The 23268-nt window shown below is 43.6% G+C and overlaps 1 protein-coding gene across 1 annotated transcript; it reads right to left on the reverse strand.

Moving 5' to 3' along the window:
* Nucleotides 1-3028: 3028 nt before the first annotated feature.
* On the reverse strand, nt 3029-21607 carry TSPAN15 (tetraspanin 15). Its single transcript, XM_087765535.1, has 8 exons — nt 21490-21607; nt 15938-16123; nt 13629-13703; nt 11119-11214; nt 9431-9547; nt 5923-5970; nt 4430-4546; nt 3029-3950 (listed from the first exon to the last, which is right to left on the reverse strand). Exons 1-8 carry the CDS (start codon nt 21583-21585, stop codon nt 3798-3800), a joined length of 888 nt encoding a protein of 295 aa, XP_087621661.1. The 5' UTR covers nt 21586-21607; the 3' UTR covers nt 3029-3797.
* Between the last annotated feature and the right edge of the window lie 1661 nt (nt 21608-23268).

The following is a 23268-nucleotide window of genomic DNA, read 5'->3' on the forward strand; positions in this document are numbered from 1 at the left end:
AGTGCCCCGCTCTGCCTCATGAACAAGTGCTAATTGCCGCAGAGGTTCAGGGCTAACGAGGGATTTCCAGCTTTGGGGGGAATGAAGCCCATGGAAGCTGTGCCTGCACGAAGGGACTTATTGAAGCCTGGCAGGGGACAGGGCCACTGGAGAAACCCCGGTGCTGTACGGACACACCGAGCGGAGATTTAATTTACGGTGAGCAGAGATTTAATTAGCGCCTTGCGATATGGCATCCCCACACCAGCAGAGGGAGAGCTGCTCAGCATTTCTCCTCTGGAACTGCGCTAATTAAAGATTTCTATCGCGTAACATCATCGTACAGCATATACCGCGCACGATGCTCCAGCCAGGCCCTCAGCTCACCAGCGTGCATCACCCAAGTGCCATGCCAAGACTGTGCCTGGATGGCCTGTAGTTATTTGAAATATAAAGGTAAATCTCTATTTCTAGCTGAATGGTGCATAATTCTCGGTGCAAAACCCCTCCACATTACGGAAGCGGCACAGCGACCCTGCTCCCTGAACTCACAGGGGAGGGAGAGTGGTTAAATTAGGTATCGCTGCCCAGTAGCTTGGCAGGCAGCCGGCACTGAGGACTTGTTGCAACCCTTCGGTTTCCCGGTTGTTGAACAGGCAGCTGCTCTGCACAGCGGTCCCACAACAAGCAGGAAAGCTCCGGGATGCAGGCAGGAGAGAGGCAACACAGGGGTCAGGCAGCAAGGACCAGCGGGGGTGATTTTTGCAGGCAGGGATGCACAAACAGCTGCCCAACATCTGCAGAGGGCAGGGCGTTCGGGGACACAGGGAAAGCAGGAGCACGTGGAGGATGAACCAAGGGAAGCTCACAGTTGTCGGAGCACTTTAAAAATATACACACACAAAAAAAATCCCATAACAGTTCTGGGATGTTGCAGAGTTGCCTCAGTCTTTTAAACAGCAGGCAAAGACCATTTTTAAGAGCAAGTTTAAGGATGCATCTGCAAGGAGTGGTCCACCTGTTTTAAAATCAACTTTCACATCAGCTGGCTGGAAAAGCCCAGATGATCTTCGCTAGTGTGGCCACAGTGGTTTTCACTTACAGCCAAACACAAAAATCAGACCAGGACAACACTTTGAGTCTGGCCCTTCACATGCTTCCAGCTGATTTGCTTGTGGACACAGGGCTGTGCCTATTTTAAAAGAAAAAAATAATGGGTCACTGATGTGTGTGGAGCACCAGCCCAAGATGAGCCGCAGGTTCACTACCGCCATATCACATCTCCTCCAGACCTTGCTCATGTGGACGAACCAGGCAGGACAGAGCACGCCCCGGCAGGCTCAGCATAAAACCAGCTACTCGTAAGCACACAAAACACCTTGTGCACACTGCAAACCCGTTCTAAAATCTGTCTACTAACAGGACATGAGCACGGCACGCTGAGAAGAGCCAAGCCTTGTGCTTAAGAGTAAATTCAAACCCCCATCGCGGTCTCCCCATCATCTCCCACAGCTCAGGCACCTGGAGGCAGCTGAGCAGAGACCCACTGCCTCCCTCTCCTCCAGCCGCCTCCTGATCGGCATCACCCCTCCCTCCAGCCATCTCCAGTAAAGAGTTAATTTCCTCAGATCTGTGGGAAAGGGAAGGGACAACTGTTTAATAAATAATTAATTCAAATACTAAGTCACACGTTTAGTTCGTGATTGTCAGGTAAACCCCCCCTCAAACACTGTGTATGACCGAAAGCACTGAGGGTGGTTGAAAATTCAGTATAGCCCACAAATTTCCTTGCTAAAGTAGAACTGCTCCCTGGTATCCCCAAATACTCTCCCTGTTCCATTTAAACCACCCAAATTTTAAGCATGCTTCCATCATCTCCTGCTTTCCCAGATATCTTGTACTTTAAACCACCACCACATTTACAAGATGCTGTTAGTAAAGAAAGAAAAATTACTTTTGTCATTCCCTCCTTCACAATTCATCACAGCCTTCCTGCCATCTCAAATTCAAGTGTTATTCCCCTCTTGCTAAAAGCCAGGGCACAGCTCTACCTCTGGCAACAGTTCAGCTCCTGATGCTTTCAGCTCCCACGTTCCCAGCCCGCTCTCCACAATAAACCAGTTTTGGCTTCAGTCTTCCTCTCTTTCACCAGCAGTCAGCTGGGTCCTCTGAAGCTGCCCCCTCCTTTTCCCCTTCCTCTCTTTGTAGACAAATCCACCCTTAAAACACACCTCGCTTCTTAACTTACCGAAATACATTATTCAGGACAGAGACCAGGAAAACACAGATGACAACGATATGGAGCAATTAAATACGTAATCACGTGCGGGACCCAATGCTAGAGTGTGCTGTGTAGGAAACCTCGCACTGCGGATGATGGGGTTGATAACGCAGCGGGATCTCTATCTCTAGACACCGTCAGAAACACTGAAGAAGTGGATGAGTCATTTTTTGGCTCCCGGAAAAGCATGAAGCTTCCTCAGAAACCCTTGGTGAAGGAGGAGAGCTAAGCAGCAAACACTGAGTTTTGAAGAAAGCAGAAAACACATCCAGGACAAGGAAATTAAAAAAACAGAAGAAAAGCGGCAAGGAGAGAATGATATCAGATATTCTGCTGTGTGGCTCAGCAGAGTATCAGAAAAGAAGAGATTCACAAAGACAGGTTATAAACCAAACCCGCCTTATTCTCATCCTGAATTGGTTTAATTGAAGCATCATAGTAATTAAGTGGTGTGTTTCACCTGCAAGCCTGGCTGGGGCTGGAAAGACTGCAGAGAAACGCTCAGGACAAAGCAAGAGCAAAACCCCCTGCACTCCCGGTGACTTCCCAAGAAATCACTAAGGGAAGCAAGGGAGGCACAGACCTTCAGTGACTCCGTCCAAAACCCGAGGCAAGTCAGCGCCCAAGCCAGAATCACAGCTCAAGATATTTCTGCCTTTTGACTCAGCATCTGGTGGACAGGCTTAACTTAGGTAAGAAAATAAGAAGCATTTTAAACAGAATCTTTGTGTTTGGTTTTGTTTTTTTTTTTAAAAAAAGTGGGTTTTTTTATTTTGACAGGAAGAAAAAAATTTACAAACATCTCGACATACAGAACTCAAAAAAAAAAAAATCAACTAGATAATTTACTAAAGGGGAAAAATACAGTACATACAAGACTCAAACATCCCGTAAGTTTATACAAAAGCCAGACAGTAATAAATTGCATTAAAAATATATCAAGCATTAACTGATTGATTCAACATTGGCATCTGCCCTATTATTAAAAGGCACAAAAGACTGAGCAATGAAAGTGTTCAGCATCACATCCATTATTGTCAGTAAATTGATTGAGATTAGCATAAAAAATTTATTAAACCGATATTTAATATTCACCATGTAGATCAGTAAGAAATCTTTTTTGGAAGGAGTAAGAAAATAAAGTTGGAAAGGACATTTAAATACGACATACCGAGACGCAAAGGCTCTTCCTAGAAATCTACCTTCAAATCTTCCCAGAATAGTTTTCCCGGCTGCATATCACACAGTAATCATTCAAAAAAGATTTAATCATCCACAAGCCCACCTTCCAGCAGCATTGCGATACCGCAGCAGCATCGTCAGCAGCACGGAGACCTTCTGGTACGTCTCTGGTTGCAGACACACCAAGAGCGACGACGCCAGGGCGGTATCGGCACGCTGCCGACCCGCCACCGGTCTGCTGGCTGATTCATTACACCCGCAGTCTGTAACAGCCGCAGAAGCCAGCACAAACCAGAACAGGTGGATTTGACCTTTTTTTTTTTTTTTTTTTAAACTATATTTGAGGTTTCCAAAGTCACCCCGGGTAACACATGCAGCAGCCGGCTCCAGCAAACTCAGGGGCAGATCTCTGCCCCACTTCTTCAAACAGTCTTTCGCTCAGCTTGTGCTCGGTGATGATATCTTCCACCCGAGTTATGTAAAGCAAGGATAACAACACTCCCAGGAACTGTGAAAAGAAGGGGCATCTCTAGTCAGAGATCAAATACTGCTTATCTAACGCTTCTCGCAGCAGTTTTTTCAAATCAGGTATACATACATCAGATATAAGGGCAGGTATGTGGTATATACACAGAGAGAATCTCACATTGTTATTCTTCTTTGCATATAGGGGTATAAACGGATCATTTTTATTAAGAGCTAATACAGCTAATTACCACCTCTGTGCCTTGGAGCATTAGAAAGTCTTAGTGGACGCAGCTAGGGGGAGGAGAGGACTCAAAAAAACCCAAGGAAACCAAATCAACCAACCGAACCCTGCAATATATCACAGTAATGCTACTAAATTACTGGAATGCCACCTCAGCTTATCAGTTATGTTAAACTTAAGTAAAAAATGATAATTAAATACAGTCAAATGGGATATTGCATACTGTAGCAACAAATCAGGTACTCCCTTTAATGGATAACGCACTGGCCCCTTCTTACCTGGGGCAGCAATATGGCGAACAGCACGCCGGCCATGATGCTGTAGTTGTCCAAAAACCAAATAAGCACTGCATTCGTGCACCCACGGACATATATAACATGCTGAACACTCAAGCGCTGCAAAATAACAGAGCAGACATTGAAACAGGCAGTTCACTGGTGTATGATACAGTAGCACATGATAATTGAAATTTCAGGGAAGCAGATTTGGTCCTCCTTCTCATCTCTTTAAACCCACTGAATTTGACACAGATCTCATCACTAATTCTTCCACCTGTTTTTTGGTTGTTCCACACCTGAACAAGTTGCTTTATTTATTTTTTAAAAATCTTCGCTTGCAACTACTTTTCTAAATGAAATGCATCCAATTCTCATTTCAGACCAGTTGGAAAAAGAAGTCATCTCTCTCTAGCTTTTATCTCTGCTTCCAAGTTGAAAGTACAGCAGCAGAAAAATATAAATTGCAGACCAAGTGCTTTGCAATAGACTCTAAAAAGTGCAGGAACAAGAGGATTTCAGATTCAGTCCTGCAAGCTGCACTGCACCGTGACCCCAACCCATAATACAGAAAGCACTTGAGGCTGCAAAGGGTCCTAAGCAGATGAATGGGGTAAAGTTAAGCATATGCTTAAGTGCTTTGGGCATTAGAGCCAGGCTGGAGCGTTTAGGTGATTAAGCCATAAATCAAAGAATCTAAATGAAGACAGGTCATATGTAAAGATAACCAGTAATCCCAAAAACCAACAACTGAAGCTGGCATTGTGCGCCAAGTGCCACAAATGAGCTGGGGAAGGCACTTTTTCAGACCAACCCCCTGCACCAGCACTCCAAAGCTAGGAGTGAAGAACTCGCGGCAGATCCAATTACTGATTTCCCTTCTTAATCACTCCGCAATTAGTGCCTTGAGCCGGCAGTCTCTACTCTGGAGTTACTGGGGCTATTCCCAAGAGGGAAGACTGAAGAAGGAGGAGGCCCCATCCGGCTCCTGGAGGGACGAGAGGGCTGCCAACACAACCTGGGAAGTCCCACTCCTCTTCCAGGAATAACTATTACAGGCTTAAAAAATAAAATGCCCCTACTGGGACATAAAATACTTCGAAACACCTAAATTGGCTCTACCAAACCTGATTTTACTCAGTGAGAAACTTTGGCTTTTAAGTATTAAAAGCTTTCCCCAACTCAAGTCACTACTTAAAAGTGGGAAAGCAGTTTTCTTTGCATTAATTGTGCAACTAGCATAAGGGGGATGAGCTTTGGGAAGACATGCTTCATGCATGTCAAACAAGGAATCATGGAAGATACAAAGGGAAGGGAAGATGCCACAATCAAACAAGATTAGTTTTTTTAATATACAAAAGTTATTCCAGATAAAATAATTTTAATTGCTGACTTAACTGTCTGGTAGATTTAAGTATGCAGAAGACAATTTTATAACTGACCAAAAAAATGCAGAGAAGCACCACCCTTTGCAGGCTGGACACTGGTTACGTTACCTCTTTGGCAATGGTTTTGTATCCGCACATAGTGTTGATAATGTCTGTCTGAAAGGAAAACAACAAACAAACTGTAGCAGAAAACAAAAATCACAAAAAAATTATTTTTTACTCTTCCTGTGTTCTCCCAGCTCATATAAAGCAACAACAGCGTTACTTCCCAGTCCAACACCGGTTTCTTCCAGCAGCCCCAGGGTCAGATTTAGATAGAGGTCTACACAGTTTTAGAGAAATCAGTATTGCCAGTGTGTCACGACACAAGACATTTGAACCACATCTATCCAGCAAAACCAGCATGGCATCAGAAACTAAAGCTAGCTACGACAGAGCTGTAAGGCACAGCTGTTTCCACAGAACAAACAGCTGGCTTTAATTTTAAGGCCTTAATAACGTAACACATCTTATTAAGAAAACCAGGGGTTAACATGGCCATCATGGTGACAAATTCAACCTCTGAAATATCTAAACCCCAAATAACGTCCAATCCTGGGAATGCTTACATGAACATTTTACAAGATCAAATTTATTATAATACAGTATTTTTTACATATCATTTTACATATGAATATAAAATTCATATATTTAAAAAAAGACTGAGTCCTTGCATTCATCACAGATTACTAATGCATTTTCTGTAGCCATTTCATATTTTGCTTGCGTCCTGAAGGTCTACCTGGCCTGGGAAAGCTAACACAAAAATAAGGTTCTTCACTTACAAATCAGCCAATGTAAAGCCCACCGGCCTCGAAGGAAGCAATGTAAAAAGCCAAAGACACGGAGGAAAATGAGAATACTCACATGAGGGAAACAAGGCACAGCAAACTCTACTGTATTGATAAGCCCTCCCTCAAAATTAAGACAAGATGTAGAGATGAGATTTCTAAATGCTGGGGGCCTCTGAGTGGTAGGCTGGGGTTCCCAGGTCACCTCCCCAAGAAGGAAGAGGGATGTTTGCAAAAGATGGAAGGAAGCTGGATGTTACACAATGGCAGAAACACCAGCCAGGGTCAAGTTTTTGAAGATCCCAAAAAGCCAGGCTCTCATCTTGAACACGCAACTGTCTGACAACAAGGTTCAGCGCATTCCTAAAAAAAAAGCTCTGACTATTTCACAGGTCTGTTGCAAAAATGTGAGTACCACCCATCTGTCAACCACAGGTAATAAATACTCTTGGAAGTCAAGGCTTGCAATACTAGGCATCAGCATGTTGCTGTGTCTGCTGTGAGTGATTTACAAAACGCTTCAGCCTAACAGACAAACACGTGGACATTCACAAAATACGTGACAACAAGAACACAGTCACGTCCTTTAATTTTAAACACAGCATTTGCTAACAGGACATCACGGCACAAGAAAATGTAAACAATGGAGATAAATGCATTATAAACAGAGGTTTATAGGCATTTGGGGACTAATTTTTATCTGCTATGCTAGTGTAAGTCTTTAATAAATACTTTGACTTGAAAATAGTCCCTTCAGAGCCCCCCCAGTATGAGCCTGGCTCGTCTCAGCACAAAGCTTTTTAAGAGGATCAGAATCCAACCTCCGACATTAACACGAGTTTTCCATGACTACAAAGTGAATGAGTAATCACAAACCATATCTGCAGTTTTCCAGGACAGAAACCAGCCTGTATTTGGAAGCACTTGTCAAACATAGAAGATTTATGCATCCTCTGGTTGGGTTTTCTTTTTTTCCTCAAGGAAGTCAGCCATACAGCCATGGTGTTAGTGTCATCCTGCCCCATACGTGTCCGTGCCACTTGGACTTCACAAGGAACATCAATGGCATCCTGGTGCGGCAAAGCCACAAGCCCTAACGTACCGCAGTGTCTTGCTGAACAGCCTACCCTTAAATAAGAAGTTTGCTTGTTGTTTTGGGGCTTCTGCCCCCCTTTCAATTAACTTCACTGAGCTTAACACTTCGCAGGCTACCTTTAGGCTGCAAGTAGTTTCATCCCCACCTCCCCAGTTGCCAGTGAAGCATATGGAGAATATACTCCCTGTTTTCCTCAGAGAAGTTCTTATTTTAGCGCTTTCCTGCCTGACAGGTTGTATTTGAAATCCTCAACGTGTTTGATTATTTGTGCCATGGCTGAAAAGGCACATCGCATTATTAGTCACTGGTTATTGCAGTGCTTCGCCTTCACAGTACTGCTGTATTTCCACACACATGGATGAACCTTTTAAAGCAAGACTTCAACAGAGAAATGAGAGATACAGAAAAACAAGCAGTATTTTGAATGACCCATGAAAAGCCAGATTGCTCCTTACTAGCCAGCTCTATCTTCCTTTGCCATCAACTGAGGGCAAAATCCTGAGCTCTTCTGCTCCGTGCTGCTGTGGATCAGCAGATATTATTTTCATATACACGACTTTCTTATTCTCAAACACCTAAGACTTAAAACATAACTGTTTAGCTTTGGTTTCTGAGAATAAATCAAAGCTCAGCGCAGCTTTCAACAGACTCCTTCTCATACACAAAAAATGTGTAAGCATACGTAATAAACACCTTCATATTCTACACATTTCTCAGCAATTGCATTTTTTTCCTTTTTTTATAATTAAACACCCATCCATAAGGCAGACCTTGAAAGGGCAGCACATAACAGGCACCGGTTATGGCTATCCACCATAATGTCTACTGTGTCTGCTCTTACACATACTCAATTTCTCTGTCTCGTGTTCAGACCAAAGACCAAAACCCAGTAAGGCAGGGATTGCCCACACTGGTTTTAAGTTGAGGAACAGTTCTTTATCAAATTCAGCATTACACCATCCCTCAAATGAAGAGCGATGAATTAAAACTGCTAAAATTTATATAAAACACAAGGTCCCTTTATATGGAACTTAACGTCTGCTCCTACTGCTGCCAGCACCAGTTAATACCAATATCATAGACTGAGAAACTGGTCCAGACTCCAGCTGACAGGGTGTCCTTCCAGGGAGGATTTTACAAGGCGGGACGTTTTCAAGGATGAGTTAGGGCAGAGGAGCAGCTCCAGTCTAGACCTGCACCCACAAGGATGCACTGACCCTGAGGCCATTTGCCCACATTTCTGGCTTTTTCTGGATGATGGGGTCGTTCTGTTTGGTTTTTAATTCACGCAGCAGCTGGTGCACATCACTCCAACCCCCACCCACGGAAGCAATCGGGGCCCAGGCTTCCTGGCAAAGCTGGAGCAGCAAACCCCGGGGAAATCAGCAAGACTTAATTCTAAGCACCCCGGTCCAGGCGAGCCATGAGGTTAGAGGAGCTCCCAAGATCCCTTCTGCGTTTCTAGGACTGCGTAGTGGGACAGTAACACAGACCAGAGCCCACACATCCAATTAATTATTTTCTCCTTTTCGAGCTATCAAGACCCACGGATCCATAGCTCCTGTTTTCAGGAGGGACCCATTTACTTCTGCTTTTTCCCCCAGACTTTCTAAAGTAAGGTAACTTCTTAAGCAATGCCGGTGACCCGGCAGAGAGCAGTGATGCCGAGAAGCCAGGACTTGGACTTTACCTTATTTGTGACGCAGCAAGTGTAGGGCACCCCGCAGGCCAGTGGTCCTGGTGCCGCACAGCTGTGGTAGGCATTTTGTGACCAATCTTTATAATCTTCCCCACCGCAGCACTTAAACTGGAAAAAATGACACAAAAGGCAAAGGAAAAAAAAATTGTATCATAAAAGAAACTCTTCTAGTAACTAGAAAACAAAGTAATAATAAAGCAATTTTAAGACCACTGAGCTACCCAGCAATTCTGTCCTTTTATCAGCAAGGCATATAGAAATGTATATGATAGATACAACTGAAAAGAATTAAAGATATAGGTAGCATTCCTCTGTCACTCATTGCGCTATTGCCTGAGGTGCCAGAGCAAAGTACTTACTGCTAGAGCTCCACCTCCTAACTTCTCTGAGCTGAAAAACTATCTTTTCAGGTCTGGACATCATTAAGCAATGTTTTTACATTCACTCCATCTTGAGCTGCAATGTACTGCTTCGATTATTTAAGGATTTTGACTACATTTCTGAATGAGTCTAAAAGACAAAAGTATTGCTATAAGGCATTACAAAAAATCTCACCAAAACATTTTGGGTGCAATTTAGTAGAGCTGAGATCTGGCAGACAAATACTGTAAGTTTACACTGACTTAATACAAATATTCATTTTACATTTTAAACAAAGGGGAAAGGACCAGTTTATTTTATCACTAAAATGTATATTCGCTGTACATACACATAATTTTGGGCAGTGCATGGAAACTTTAAAACATTATGAAGTCTAATGACAAAATTTCCTCAGGATGGTTGGCTTTTGACAGACTTTCCATGCTAACTCTGTTTTTCAAAGCAGGCTGCCATCTCCATAACGATGTCATAAAACATACATATCGCTTCCTAAGTTTTTTGGTTTTTTTTTTTTTTTAATCATTATTTGGCACAGTCACTGACACCACATGGGCCCTGACATCACATTTCTGAACATTTTCTGCTTCTTCTATAGTCTCTGAACTGCATGGCAAAACTCTTCAATAATCCAATAAACATTTCAACACACCAGCCTGAAAAAAAAAAAGAGGCTGTGAGTCAACGACACGTGCCATTAAGTAATCCTCAACTGGGCTCAACACAATTTCTGAATTTTAATTACAGGTATATACACTTCCACGGGCATTTCCTTTGAATAACCACCTTGTTAAAGAGCTTGGTATGTGCCCTCGAGTGAAAATACAACGGCCCAGGTTCCAACAGCCTAATTGCCACCTAATTTCCCTTTATCCGCTGCCTCCTGTTAACGAGATGCTTTTAAATGGCTTGGACCAGCCAGCAGAAATGCTTAGTGTAAGAACTTGGGTGCAATTTAGGCTGAATTTGTCTGAATCTGGCTGTGGGGCCTATATCAGCCTAAATGTTTGCAGGATCTGGTCTTGAGCATCTGAATCACACCTACCAAGGCAAAAGCTGTATTTTGTCCCTGCTTCTTGCAGTGTTTTAGGAGGCTTCAAATGCCAGCTGGGATGCTGGAGGAGCCCTGCCCGCAGCAACGCCGTAACAGATGACGCATGAGATCTCATCCCCCTCATCAATAAGAATTTGATTATCACATCACTGAAAATACTCAAAGCTGCGACCCAGGAGCTACCACATCTCAACACTGCATTAGTCCCAGGAAAAAAAAAAAACAAAAAAAACCCACAACAACAAACCTGCTTTTGAACAGAATCCATGATGTTCTTGAAGTCTAAATCATCGTAATAATTCTCAATTCCTCTTCTTATATTATTGTTCAAAAAGCTGATTGTCTAGAAGGCAGAAGTAAAACAAGATTCACGGGTTACACACGCTGAAACAAACTTAAAAGAACAGGTTAAAGTGACAAGTGTAATTGACGAACACAAGAGGAAAGGCTTTTTTTTTTAAGAAAAAACAAATGCCAGTTAAAAATCAATTATAGCACAGTCCTGCAGGGACTGACCATCCACCCTCTTTTAAGAAAGCAGCCTTGCTGCTGGTTTTGTGCTGAGACTCTCCAAGCATCTCCCAGAGATGGTCCTCTTGTCCCCCAGGCTGGGAAGGGGAAGGCAGGATCCCTCTCACTGGGCTTTGGGGATCCCCGGCATCTTTTGGGTGACAGAACAGCAGGTTTGGGTGGTGGGTCTTGGCACCGTGGTCTGCACCACTCCCTGAGCTACAAGAGCCAATTGTCTCCCTGCTCACCATCTTCCATGAATTTTATTTTCCATTAATTTTATTTTCACCATTTTATTTTCCCAGGAATCCATAGTTGCCAGATAATGAGCTTTATTCTACCTTAAGTAGAAAAAAGTGGAAAAAAACTGGTATCTGTATGTTTTATAGTCATGGTTTTGAGAAATATGGCAGTGGAGCGGTGGCAGATATAAAACGCTATCTCCTCAGCTTGGCATCTTAGAAATCAAATCAACAAAACACTTTTAAAGTTCAGAAGATGGGGGCGGGGGGAGGGGCGGAGGAGAGTATTTAGTTTTCAACATCCAGCACCATCATAGCACAGCAAAAATTGAGACTAAATATAACCAGAAGGTAACAACTTTCAATCCAGCTGCTAAAATGATCAAAGCTAAATCCTTGCAGGTCAGAAAGAAACCTGAAATACCCCTACTTATTTTCTCAGTATTACAAACTGCAACACTTAAAAACAAAACAGAACAAAACCGATTATCACACTGATGATTAGAAATAAGAAGGGATTTTGCAGGACTATCCTAACTGGCCAAGAACGAACAGCAGCAATTACCGACTACTCTCGCGCTGCCTATATCACCTGTGTTAGACTCGACAGGTTTGAGAAGGAAACAGAGAAAGATTGAGACGTGCAAACCAGGCAGCATTTAAATAGAGGCTGTTATCCTAAGCTTTTATTAAATAATTCCTTCTCCTCCCCATACTAACCCCAACTTCTCCATTAACCTCATAAAACAAGCAAAGAAACCCGTCCCTGAGCGTAGCTGTCCTGCTCAGACACGCAATACCCATGTCGGGAAAACACTTACTGCACAAAAACCCAACACTACATTTTCTTTGTCTGAAAGTCAACAGCAATTCTTCCTCGCCCTCTCAGCAAATACCATCTTTGGCATTTACTTAATTTTATGCCAACCAAATTCTCTGCATCCCGTGATGCCCACACTCCTACACCGGCCAGGCTGATCTTTTCCCTTCGGATGAGCCTGGCGCTCCCACCACAATTCAGAATAAATCCTTGCTCAGGGCCAAGGCAACACCTATGGCAACGGCTAACGACGACTTCTAGAAATGAGGATAACTCATCCTCTGCTCTCACAAGTCAAGTTCATGACTCCAGTCCAGCATGGATTAAGAAGAAAACACTGGCTAGGGAGAACATACTACTACTTCAAAATAACAATGAGTTGTTATTAAAAAAAAAAAAATCTTTTCTAAAGCTTTTTTTTCTTTAAATAACATGTGTAACGCAGTACATAGGACTTTGTTTTGTGGAAATGAAATCGGTAGGATTGGGGTTGGGAGGGAAGAGGTCTTATTATTCAGCATCTCCTTTTAATGCTCATATTTTGCCAGATTTGGGAAAAAAAAAAAAAATCACAGCACAGAAATCTAGTACTTGCCATGGTGAACACATTTATGTTTTAAAACATTCTTAGCACGAGAAAAAAAGTCTGCTGCTTTCTGTTTAGAAAAAAATATATTATTTAGAAAAAAACATATTATTTAGAAAAAAATATACTATTATAGCATGCTTGTAAATGATGGGGTCTCCTATAGAAATTAGTTATGTTGCTTATGGATGTGGGCAGGTAAGAACTGTCCCTTATATATGGTAAAACATTTTGGCCACTAAAAAATATCCAGCTGGAAACCTCCCAAATCAGCAGTCTGAGACCCAGATGGCAAATGAGAAGCAAGCAGTTCGTAATACGTGAAGAGCTGGAAACTTGTTTTGCCTATATTGCACATTCTTAGTTACCAGATTTTCTCTAAATTCTTTAATCTGGAATTAATCTCCAGAATGGGTGGCCAATCCCATCCATCCCCAAACCTGAAAGGCCCTGAAAAGTCTGGACTTGCCTTCAGACCTCCATCAATTAGTGCTCAGGCGACAATCTTAACACCTTGTTTTTGCTCGGTAGCATAGCTGTAACGTCATTGATTGTGAGTGATGTTCTTGGTGATCAAAACCTAAACACAAGCGGCTCACCTGGTTTCTGAAGATCAGGGCCACCACTCCACCAGTCAGCTCAATCAGCAAGCAGACACCAAGAATGTACATGAACTGCAGAAAAACAATTGCAAGTGAGTCCTTAAACAGAACAAACCCCAGTTACTCTTTCAATTAATGTCCTTAGGTCCGTAACATTCAATTGCCAACATACTTGGCTTTCTGCATATGAGATGTCATTTTAAAGAAAGATATAAAATTTTGGTTTTGTTCCTATAAAACCGTTCATGTCACAAGAAAGCCTTTTTTCTCACTTGAGTCATTCTGGGTTTTGCCCAATTGGCAAACACATTATTTTTCTGCTTTGAATGGACTCAAAACCAATAGATGCATTTATCATGCCAAGATACTTCTCTCCATAACAGCATCCCAGAGAAGGATATTAATGGACTGCTACAAACCACACCAAACTTTATGATTTTATGCTTCCTACAAAAACAGTACTTACCTGTTAGCTCTCATTTCTTGGGTAAAGCAGTGCTTTAAGATAATCCAAACCACCTTCTACTAAACCACCAGTGTTAAATCAAAGCAAAATTCTGGGCTTGGTACCTTTTAGCATGTTGCTTCAGAAGAGGGAACTGAGCAGTACTGCATTACCGAGCCAGCAGAGCGCAGAGGCGGCACGATGGGCGCTAACAGGACTTACTAGGCTGAGTGGTAAGAAAAATTATACCTGCTAGCTCTCAATTTATTTATTCATCTGTGTATATATATATATATATATATATATATATATGCGCTCACTCACACATGACCACAACATATGCATCTGTGACTACTTATCAAAGCATATGCAAAATATGAATAATACGAAGAAATCCATAGCAACACCATGAAAAAGCTGCAGTGTGCCAGTACATGAAATGTTTTTCCAACCCAAAGGATTGTTTAGGTGTAAAAGATGGCTGTTACGTGAATTTAGGTCTGCTTCTTTAACGGTGAACTTTGTCAGGAAAGAAGTTTCAGGATCTCTCATCTGAAAATAATCTCTAACGCTCTGCCCCAAAAGCTGGTTTAATTTCTGTGCTCTCAATACACAGTATCAGTCTCACAAACTCACCGGACAGATACCTTTTCTCCTTCTAAGTCTGAAATCAGCCTGACAAGCAGACATCAGGGACTTTCTTCATTTAAATTTAAACCCTGCTGGGTTTGTTACCACAACGGGAACGGAAAATGTCCTTGGCATCAGACGAGGACGCACCACCACGCTCAGAGTGAAAGAAGCCACCACTGCCTAAGGACAGACTCTCAGTAAAATTCCAGCCTAATTTCAAAATCCAGTTATCTCTTGATTTGGCCTACATAACATACCACATATTTGCCGTTTCTTTACATTGAACTGACGTGAAGGTGAAAATTATGTTTTCACGCTTTACTTTTAATTAGTCGTATGTGCAACTTCAATCTGCAACCACAGCGTTGTACAGGAATTTCCCTAAAATTTCCCCTTTCAGAGGCACTGGAGAGAAAACCTGTGTCCCTTTCATTTCCCCCTTAGGGTCCTTCTCTCAAAGCCCCGCGGTGCTATACAGCTAACATCGTAACACACATCTCTCCATCTCCCCCCCATACTCCACTCCCCGGCCAAAGGCAGACAGACCCCAGCCACTGCCAGCCTGACCTGGGGTTTCTTTCTTTAGCAGCTTCCTCCAGGTTGAAAGGAGAAGCGTTTGGAGGAACCACCAGAGACCGCAGCTCGCGTCTGCTCTTGAAGTCCCAGCAAGAAGGTTCACAGCTTTAGGAAATCCCCCGGTACCGACGGGGGAAGCTGCAGCCAGACTCTGCCTCTTCCCTCGGCCCGGGGACAGCACTATTTCCTCTTCTCCCCCACAGTCCCCCTAAGCAGGGCACATGCCTATGGTATGGCCAGAGCAGAGAAAGAGCTGGCACCGTGGTGCCGGGCTAGCGTCAAATGGTATGTCAACAGCTGAGTTTGCACAAGATCCACGCCGGCTGATAATAATTCACATTCCTGGTTGTTTTCCATAAAGCCCTTAACTACTGGAGAGCTGTTTTTCTCAGCGCCGGCCTCTGACCCTCGCCTGTCCTGTCACCGGCAAGATGAAATACTGCTGCTCCCTGATGGAGGGACATCCACAGACCATGGTTAGGGGACCACTGCCATAAAGCAGTTCTAGATTTAATCAAAATCAAAAAAGCAACTTTATTAAAATATTTTTCAGTGCAGACATAGAAAGAGTTATGGGTTTGAACTCAGGTGACACTGAAAAGCAAAATCAATGAGCTCTAAAAATTAAGAATTAAAAAACCCCAACACTTACTGCTTGAAGAAGGCATAAATTGTCTCTTAAAGAAGCCAGTACACCCACAAAAGATACGAAGAACATTATAGTGCCCAAAAGTATTAAAATAATTGCTGGGGCTAGAAAGGCACTTTCTAGAGTTTTGTACTTCTGTCTTTCGATTTCTGCATAAATCCCAACGGCGAGGACAAGGGCTCCGATGACCTGAAACAGAAAAAGAGAAGAGCACAGATGTTACCCTTTCTCCCAGTAAACACAGAGATGACATTTTCTGAGTACACATGAACCTGTGACTACTTACTTCAGAATTAATTATAAACAATTAAACACTCAAAGAAGAAGTATGGATAAACAAAAAATACCTTAAAGACTAAAGCAGGAAAAAAAAAAAGTTAGAAAAAAACCCTGAGATTTGTTCATTTCAAAAATATATTTAATAATGTTTTAACATTCTGGAAGTTAAACTAATTGAAACATGCATCACTTGTTGAAACATAATTTATTACTCATCTGAGATCACATATATTACATACACTAGCAAATGCCATGGCATTAATATTGCTCCTTTGCATGTCTGTCCATCCTTCCCTGTCTGTGTGTGTGTGTGTATATATATATATATATATGTACATATGCCCCTAACACAACACAATTTCTAAATCAGTCTGCAATCAACAGCTTATATGTCCCTTCTTATCAGCTCCTATTGTATTTAGGCTCAGTAAACATGGCCAGGTGTATCCTATACCTCCATTCCTCCTGCCATCAGGGGAAATGCACTGGATTAAAAAAAAACAACTGACCCAAAACCTGCAAGTTTGAAATTACACCACTTTCTTGAGCACTACCAGATAAAGCTGACAAGCAAAGGAAGAAGTGATGCATTTCATTTAACAAGGTAAAGATATTTCAATCAAAATAATTACGGCTAAGTCAAAATCATTTGGTATTAAACCTATGGTGTGCTGCAAGTTGCTTTGAATTATGCTGAATTTGGGAAAAAAAAAAAAATAGCCCACAACACTTAATCATGAAAACTGCAGTGGAAAAACTTTACTGCCAACTCCAACAGCCAGGCACATCCTCAGGGAAGAGCCCAGATTCAAATCAATCATTTTGGCAATCTGATAAACAGCATTCCCCTTTTCTGACCCGACATTTCGGCAGTAACCCCGAGTCTGCGCCCTGCACACCAACAGCGAGGACAGCACGTTTCTTAAATATAAGAAGCTTTTTGATCTCACATGGTATATCCTGGACAAAGGTCTAGACGGACACACGACATACTTAGTTGCAAGATCGTGAGCCCAACAGTTGAAATATTTTTTTAATTATGGGGTATCTTAAAATAAATAACAACTTCCTGGAAATTCTTCATTTTCTACAGGTAAGAATAAAAAAACCAAAGGACGCTATGTGAGGAATGCCACCAAGTTGTCATTTAAAAAAGAAAAATCTCAGAAGGGTTCCCCCATAAAAATAAATATACCGAACCTATTTAAAAAGCAACTTAAAATTTTACACAACCAAATTCAGAGTAACTCTCCCTCTGACAAATTCAGAAACTATACTGATTATGGAAGGCAGAAGAGAAAATGTGGTGGACAAATAACAGGTATCCAAATTTAACATTTACATGCTTGTACTGTAAAACTGTAATTAGGTTTTTTATTACTAAATGGTCAATTTGTAGCATTAGCTTTATTCTTTAAAAAATTCAATTATTGAGTAATAAAGTATAAATTCCTTTTGAAGCAGAAGACAACATAAACAAGTTTGAAATTTTTAAACACAGACATAACAATCGAGGAAAGAGTCTCGGAACCATACAAAACAATTACAGAATATAAAATTGGTGACTGTACATGTATTTGTGACTCAGGAGTTCTAGTAGTATTATTATTTTTAAAAAATAAAAAAATATTTTTTTTTAATTTAGAAAAAAACCCAAAACTAAAAACTTGATGCCTTTGTGTCCAGACCACCCTGCTCGGAAAGCAGCAGATAACGCAACTTAAAGACCGACTATCGTGCAAACACTAAAGCACCATCAACAAGCTCAACATTTGCCTGGTAGAGTGTTTGTTTACAATTTTTTTAAAAAAAAAAACAAACACCGGGCACAAAACACAGGGATTAAAGCTTGATGGGGATTATCTGAATTTCAGAACTGTATTGTTTCAAGACTAGAACATTTACTGAAATATCTTTCTTAGCCATAGTTTTCTCATCAAAACATTCAATTTAAGGTGGTCTTTAAAGATTCAAAGGTGCCTGTGAGCAGAAATACAAGACACATTCCCACTTTAAGAGCTTAAGATATGTAGACACATACAGAGATATTTATATATGTAAGTATCTTCATCCCCTTCCATCTGCATTTTGCTCACGCACCCGCCAAGACTCCTTCTAGCTTTTTAAGTGCACAAGCAAATTCAGTCCTGCCTTTCATTTTCCAAAACGAGCCTGATCCAAAGAAAAACCAAAATTGCCCCCTCCCTGCCAAATTCCTACCCGTTACAGCTTTTACTGCCCCAAGGACCACGGTGGCCGATATCATATCCCAGAAAAATTACAGGATTAAAGCTATCTCGTGACCCACAGGGGATAAACAGGGAGCTTCTCACCACTCCTCTGCTCTCTTCTGCAAGTGCACCAAGCCGCCTGCTCTGGAAGGCTTCAGGATACCGGACGTGAAAATTATGACACTCCCCAAGAAGAGGACTACAAAATACCCCTGTAATAAAGCTCCCTCAAGCAATCCTAAATTAACAGTTCTGCAAACTGTGGCATGCAGAGGGCACGTGCCACAGGGAGGCGGGAAGGCTCACGCTGCCTTCAGCAGCACCAGGGGAAAAGCATCAGCTAACAAATAAAAAACTCAGATCGACCTATTGCATAGTAGACACACACACGCGTTCCAAGTTTTAGACAGATTTTGAAGCATAAAAAGCTATTGGGGGGGGGTGGGAAGCCCACCTAAGTACACAATTAAAATCCTCGTTCCTTACAAGCAGGATTCATGCTTTTATTACCTGCTATTTTTTTAAGCATTTAATAAAAATCTTTTAAAACTTTACTATGGTCAAACCAATAGCAACCATTATTTACGCCAAGCAGATGTGCTAACTTAGCAATTATCTCACTCGTGCCTCTTCTCCAGGACTGTGCTCTCCCTTCCTGTGACCAGGGGTGGAAATGCAACTTTTACGTTGGTAGCCCACAAATATTTGTACTGCTTACATCCTTCACAACAGCTCCCAATTTGGCAATTCACATCGTGTCCGCAGGAAAAATTAACTGGTCTTGACTCACATTAAATGAGTATCCACCGGCAAATACCAGGAACTTTCTCTGGGGCTTTTCCATGCACAGAAGTTGCTTTCCCAAAAGAAAGGAAAAGCATTTATTTCTAAGTAGTGGGTTTAACCCTATATTTACAATACTTATTCTTAAATAAAGTGCCTACTCAACAACAGCACCTTCTGTTTAAAACGCTGGATGTTGTTTCAGCCAGGTGAGAAAAAATTACATTACAGCCTCTTCGCCAGCAAAACAGTTGCCTGAAAAAGTTACAGTGACAACTAGTTTCAAAAAAAGCACTGGGTGACATGGGAAGCTGCAGCAGCGACAGGGCCTGTAGCAAACATCCCCTCCGGCACTCCCAGCGATGCTTTCATTTCCTTTCTGCTTTTGGATAAGGCTGATATTTAGTTCCTGGTGGTTTTAAGCAATCCTGGGGACTCGAATCCGAGCGTTCATCGCTCATAAATGCACCGGAGGAACAGCAACAGCAGGGAGAAACCTGAATGGCCTCAGCACCCCGTACGTCAAAGCCCCCAAAAGCAGCAAAAGAACACAAATCACCCAAAATTTAAGCAAGCTGATACTCCACAGCCAAACTTGACTTCCATCTACATCAATTTAAAAAAGAAAAAAAAAAAGTCAGTACGACTAACACAGCTGAAAAAAGAACCAGACAGCTGACATTTACGGATGACGAGATCTGCTTCGCTAAGCCAGCATAAAAGAAAATTTCGAGAGAGAAACCCACGCGCCCTACCTCACACAATACAGCATGCGTTCGGCCCAAACGCCGGGAGCACGCTGCCCAGCGCCAGCCTTCCCGAGAGCAAACGCCGTCAGCCCCCATCCTTCCCCTTCCCACAGCCCCCACCACGCCTGCCACCCTCTCTCCCTCCCAGAGCAAACCATCTCCCCGGCAGAGCCGACAAATGGAAACACTTGGTTATAAACAAAGGCAGAGCATTGAAAATCCAGAGCAAGCAACTGCAAAGAGTAAATAAAATCCTCAGGCTGCTTGAAAGAGGCTTTGTCCTCTAGGGACACTCAGAGAAACATTTCAGAAGGGCCCTTTTTCTGCTACCGGATTATTTTTTACATCGCACCAGCAACGGCCCTTGCTGCCAACAGAAAATGCAGAGCAGACAATGCGCGTGGTCCTTCACGAAAGACACGCTGCAAAAAAGGTTTCAAAAATAATGCAACAGATTTCCCTTTTCTGAAAAATGCACCTGTGGAATAGCTGCTGTGGAGCAACGAAGAAACTTCGGGATCCCAAAAAGTCTGAATTACAGCCAAACGCCTTGCATTTCAATTTTCATTCATCCTTAAATCACAGCTTTAATCAGACACCTACTATCAAACCTGGTGGATCTAAACCTCGTCTCCCACGCAACACGCCAAAAGCTTTACGCTCCCACCTTGTAAATACTGCGTCTACTAAGACAGAAACACAGACCAGCAGCAAAACAAGAGCTTAAGCGGCATTGGAACTGAAAGAGCCAGAAAGAAACCCCGCCTAAGCATCTCATACATCCGTACAGCCTGCGGCCAGCACAGCCAGACAGCATCACCCCGCTATCCCGGAGCCTGAAAAAGCACCTTTTCAAATCACGCTCCTCACAGCGAGCCCTGATGGCCCCTTCCAGCTGGGGGTGCCTGGTCAGGGCGAATCTGACACATTTGAGGAGTCAGCGGTAATCGTCTGGGCCCATCGGCTGGGACTCGATCGCCTTCAGGAGACAGCACGTGGGTTTTATCTGACACCTGGTCGAGGACGGCAAGTGTGACACCCCTTTGGGTTTTAAAGCTTCACGGTATCATCTAGCCACGGCTCAGAAAGGGAATTATCCTATACACTGAAGACTGACTTTGTAGGGCAAAGGCTTTATTTACCCAGCTCCCCTAGGGGGAAAAGCAGTATTTTAATACAGGCGTAAATGATTTTATCTGCCAAACTTCCAACCCCTACAAGTCCCCGTCCGCCAAAACCAGTTTGTCACTCCCCGGGGAAAGCCGGGGAGCTGCACCCACGGACACAGGTGTGCCAGCCGCCGCCTCGGCATCGGAAGCATGAATTATTGCAAAACCCCGCTTGCCGGGAAGCCGCGGCGCTCCCCGCGGGGGCCGCCGCCACGCAGGCCCCCAGCGCAGACCCCACGCGGCCGCCGATGCGCGGCCGCCCGCCTGCCCCAGCCTCGGGCTGGGGGGGGGGCACCGCCGCCCCGCGCCCGCAGCCCACGCGTGGGCAGCCGCCGCGCCCTCACCCAGAAGGTGGTGGAGTAGATGATGAGGGTGAGCTTGAGGCAGAGGTAGGAGAGCCGTCCGCAGTACCGCACTTGGTCCGCGTCCCCCGCCGCCATCCTCCCGCCCCGCAGCACCTGCTGCCGCCGCCCGCCGCCTCCTGCCCTTCCCTTCCCTTCCCTCCCCTCCCCTCCCCTGCCCGCCGCGGCCCTCCCCTTCCCGGCGGGCCGTGCCCGGGGGAGGGAGCGGCCGCCCCGCCGGGCGGGTCCGGGGGCTCCCCCCCCCGCCGCCGCCGCCGCCGCCGCGGCTTCCCGGAGCGGCACCGGCGGCTGAGATGATACGCAAATAACGTCGGAAGCGAATGGAAAGCTCCGAAAGGCTCCCGCCGGCGGCTTTTTCCTTCTTTTTTTTTTTTTCCTTTTCTGTTCGCAATTTCCTTTGGAAATGCCTGGCTGCCGAGGGGTTGCTCGCTCAGGGATAGCCCCGCAGCTGGAGACGTCAGGAAAAAAGATATTGCTACTCAGCCAGCCATCTAACGCTGCTGCCGGAGCCCAGAGCAGCGCACGCATCCACGAACCTCTGCAATTGCCGTTTAAGACAGCATAGATAAAAATACATAAATGCCAAGCTGCCACTTGCATGCCGGGTTTTTTGGTTAGGCATAGATAAACATCGCAACACAGAATCCTTACGCTCTACAGCAGCACAGTTAAGCAATACCAGAGCATTTACCTTGCTTTATAACACCCAGGCAATTGCACGTGCAAAGAAGGTCCCGTCCTGCAAATAACACGGCGCAAGTGCAATAGCGCACTGGCCGCGTTTTCTGCCTACACCGACATTTATCCACGTCCTGCTGCCATGGCAGTGGGTCAGCGCTGGGTCTGACACAACGATCATGAACTGCAAACACCATTCATGCCTACAAGATGAAATAAGCCCTTTCAAGCTGGCAACGCTGCACTCCTGTCCCACAAAGGACTATTTTCCTCCGGGGAAAAAAAGTCTCATTCAAAGTGGCAGACAACTGTCACAGAGTTGGTTGTTGCATCCTGGCCCGGAGCAGAGACAGTTGGCATTGAAAATCAGCATCTGGTATCAGAGAAAATGAAGTGCGGCAGCATTTATTCTTAAATTATCTAGCAAAGAGACTGTGGGAAACCTCTGAGCTGTGTAGGTAAAACTGTTTAAGTGGTCGGTCACACATCATTTTGTTAGGTACGTACAATAAACCAGTAGTTGCTACCAAAACATCTTTTATAAAGCCTAAAAAATATTCCTGGATAATTCTATTATGAAATGTGCCATTGCTTTTGCATGCAGTGCTAAACTCTGCTTCTGGCAAACAAATAATCCAGCCTAGGTCCCTGCCAGCAACATCACCTCTTATGTTTCTGACCATGATACATAATACAATGTCCTAGAGCATTCATCTTCTAATATATCAACAACTTCAGTTTTCAGACGAATTTGCAAACATCTCTGACGCTTACCAATGGCGTGCAGGCTGGAAATGGCATCGCACATCGTGTAAGTGCTGGGAATCAGAGCCTACCACAGGTTCTTCGTGTCTCACGGGCATCATTCACATCCAAACACATTCCTGTCACTTACGCGTTTTCCTTCTTTGTGTACTTAACTAAGTTAGTAGTTTTGGTTTGACTTTCCTAATGCCTTACCTTGTCGTTTGTGCTCTGATTTCTGCAAATAAAATTTCAGGGCACGACCGGCTGGGTGAGGAAGCCGATTAAAAGGAGTGTCCATTTTCCTGTTGTTTCCTGTTGTCATTTAGTTGTAGATGT

This window comes from Nipponia nippon, unplaced genomic scaffold, assembly GCF_047370975.1.
Source record: "Nipponia nippon isolate SJK-2023a ecotype South Korea unplaced genomic scaffold, ASM4737097v1 scaffold_3, whole genome shotgun sequence".
Classification (NCBI taxonomy): Eukaryota; Metazoa; Chordata; class Aves; order Pelecaniformes; family Threskiornithidae; genus Nipponia; species Nipponia nippon.

What these genes read in the sequence shown, in the direction of transcription:
- TSPAN15 (XM_087765535.1), bottom strand. Translation starts at nt 21,585, where the DNA reads ATGGCGGCGGGGGACGCGGACCAAGTGCGGTACTGCGGACGGCTCTCC. An exon ending in TCTACTCCACCACCTTCTGG is followed by an intron (nt 16,124 to 21,489) that starts GTGAGGGCGCGG and finishes TTTCTGTTTCAG; the next exon opens with GTCATCGGAGCCCTTGTCCT. An exon ending in ACAAAACCATTGCCAAAGAG is followed by an intron (nt 4,547 to 5,922) that starts GTAACGTAACCA and finishes GTTATTTTGCAG; the next exon opens with CGCTTGAGTGTTCAGCATGT.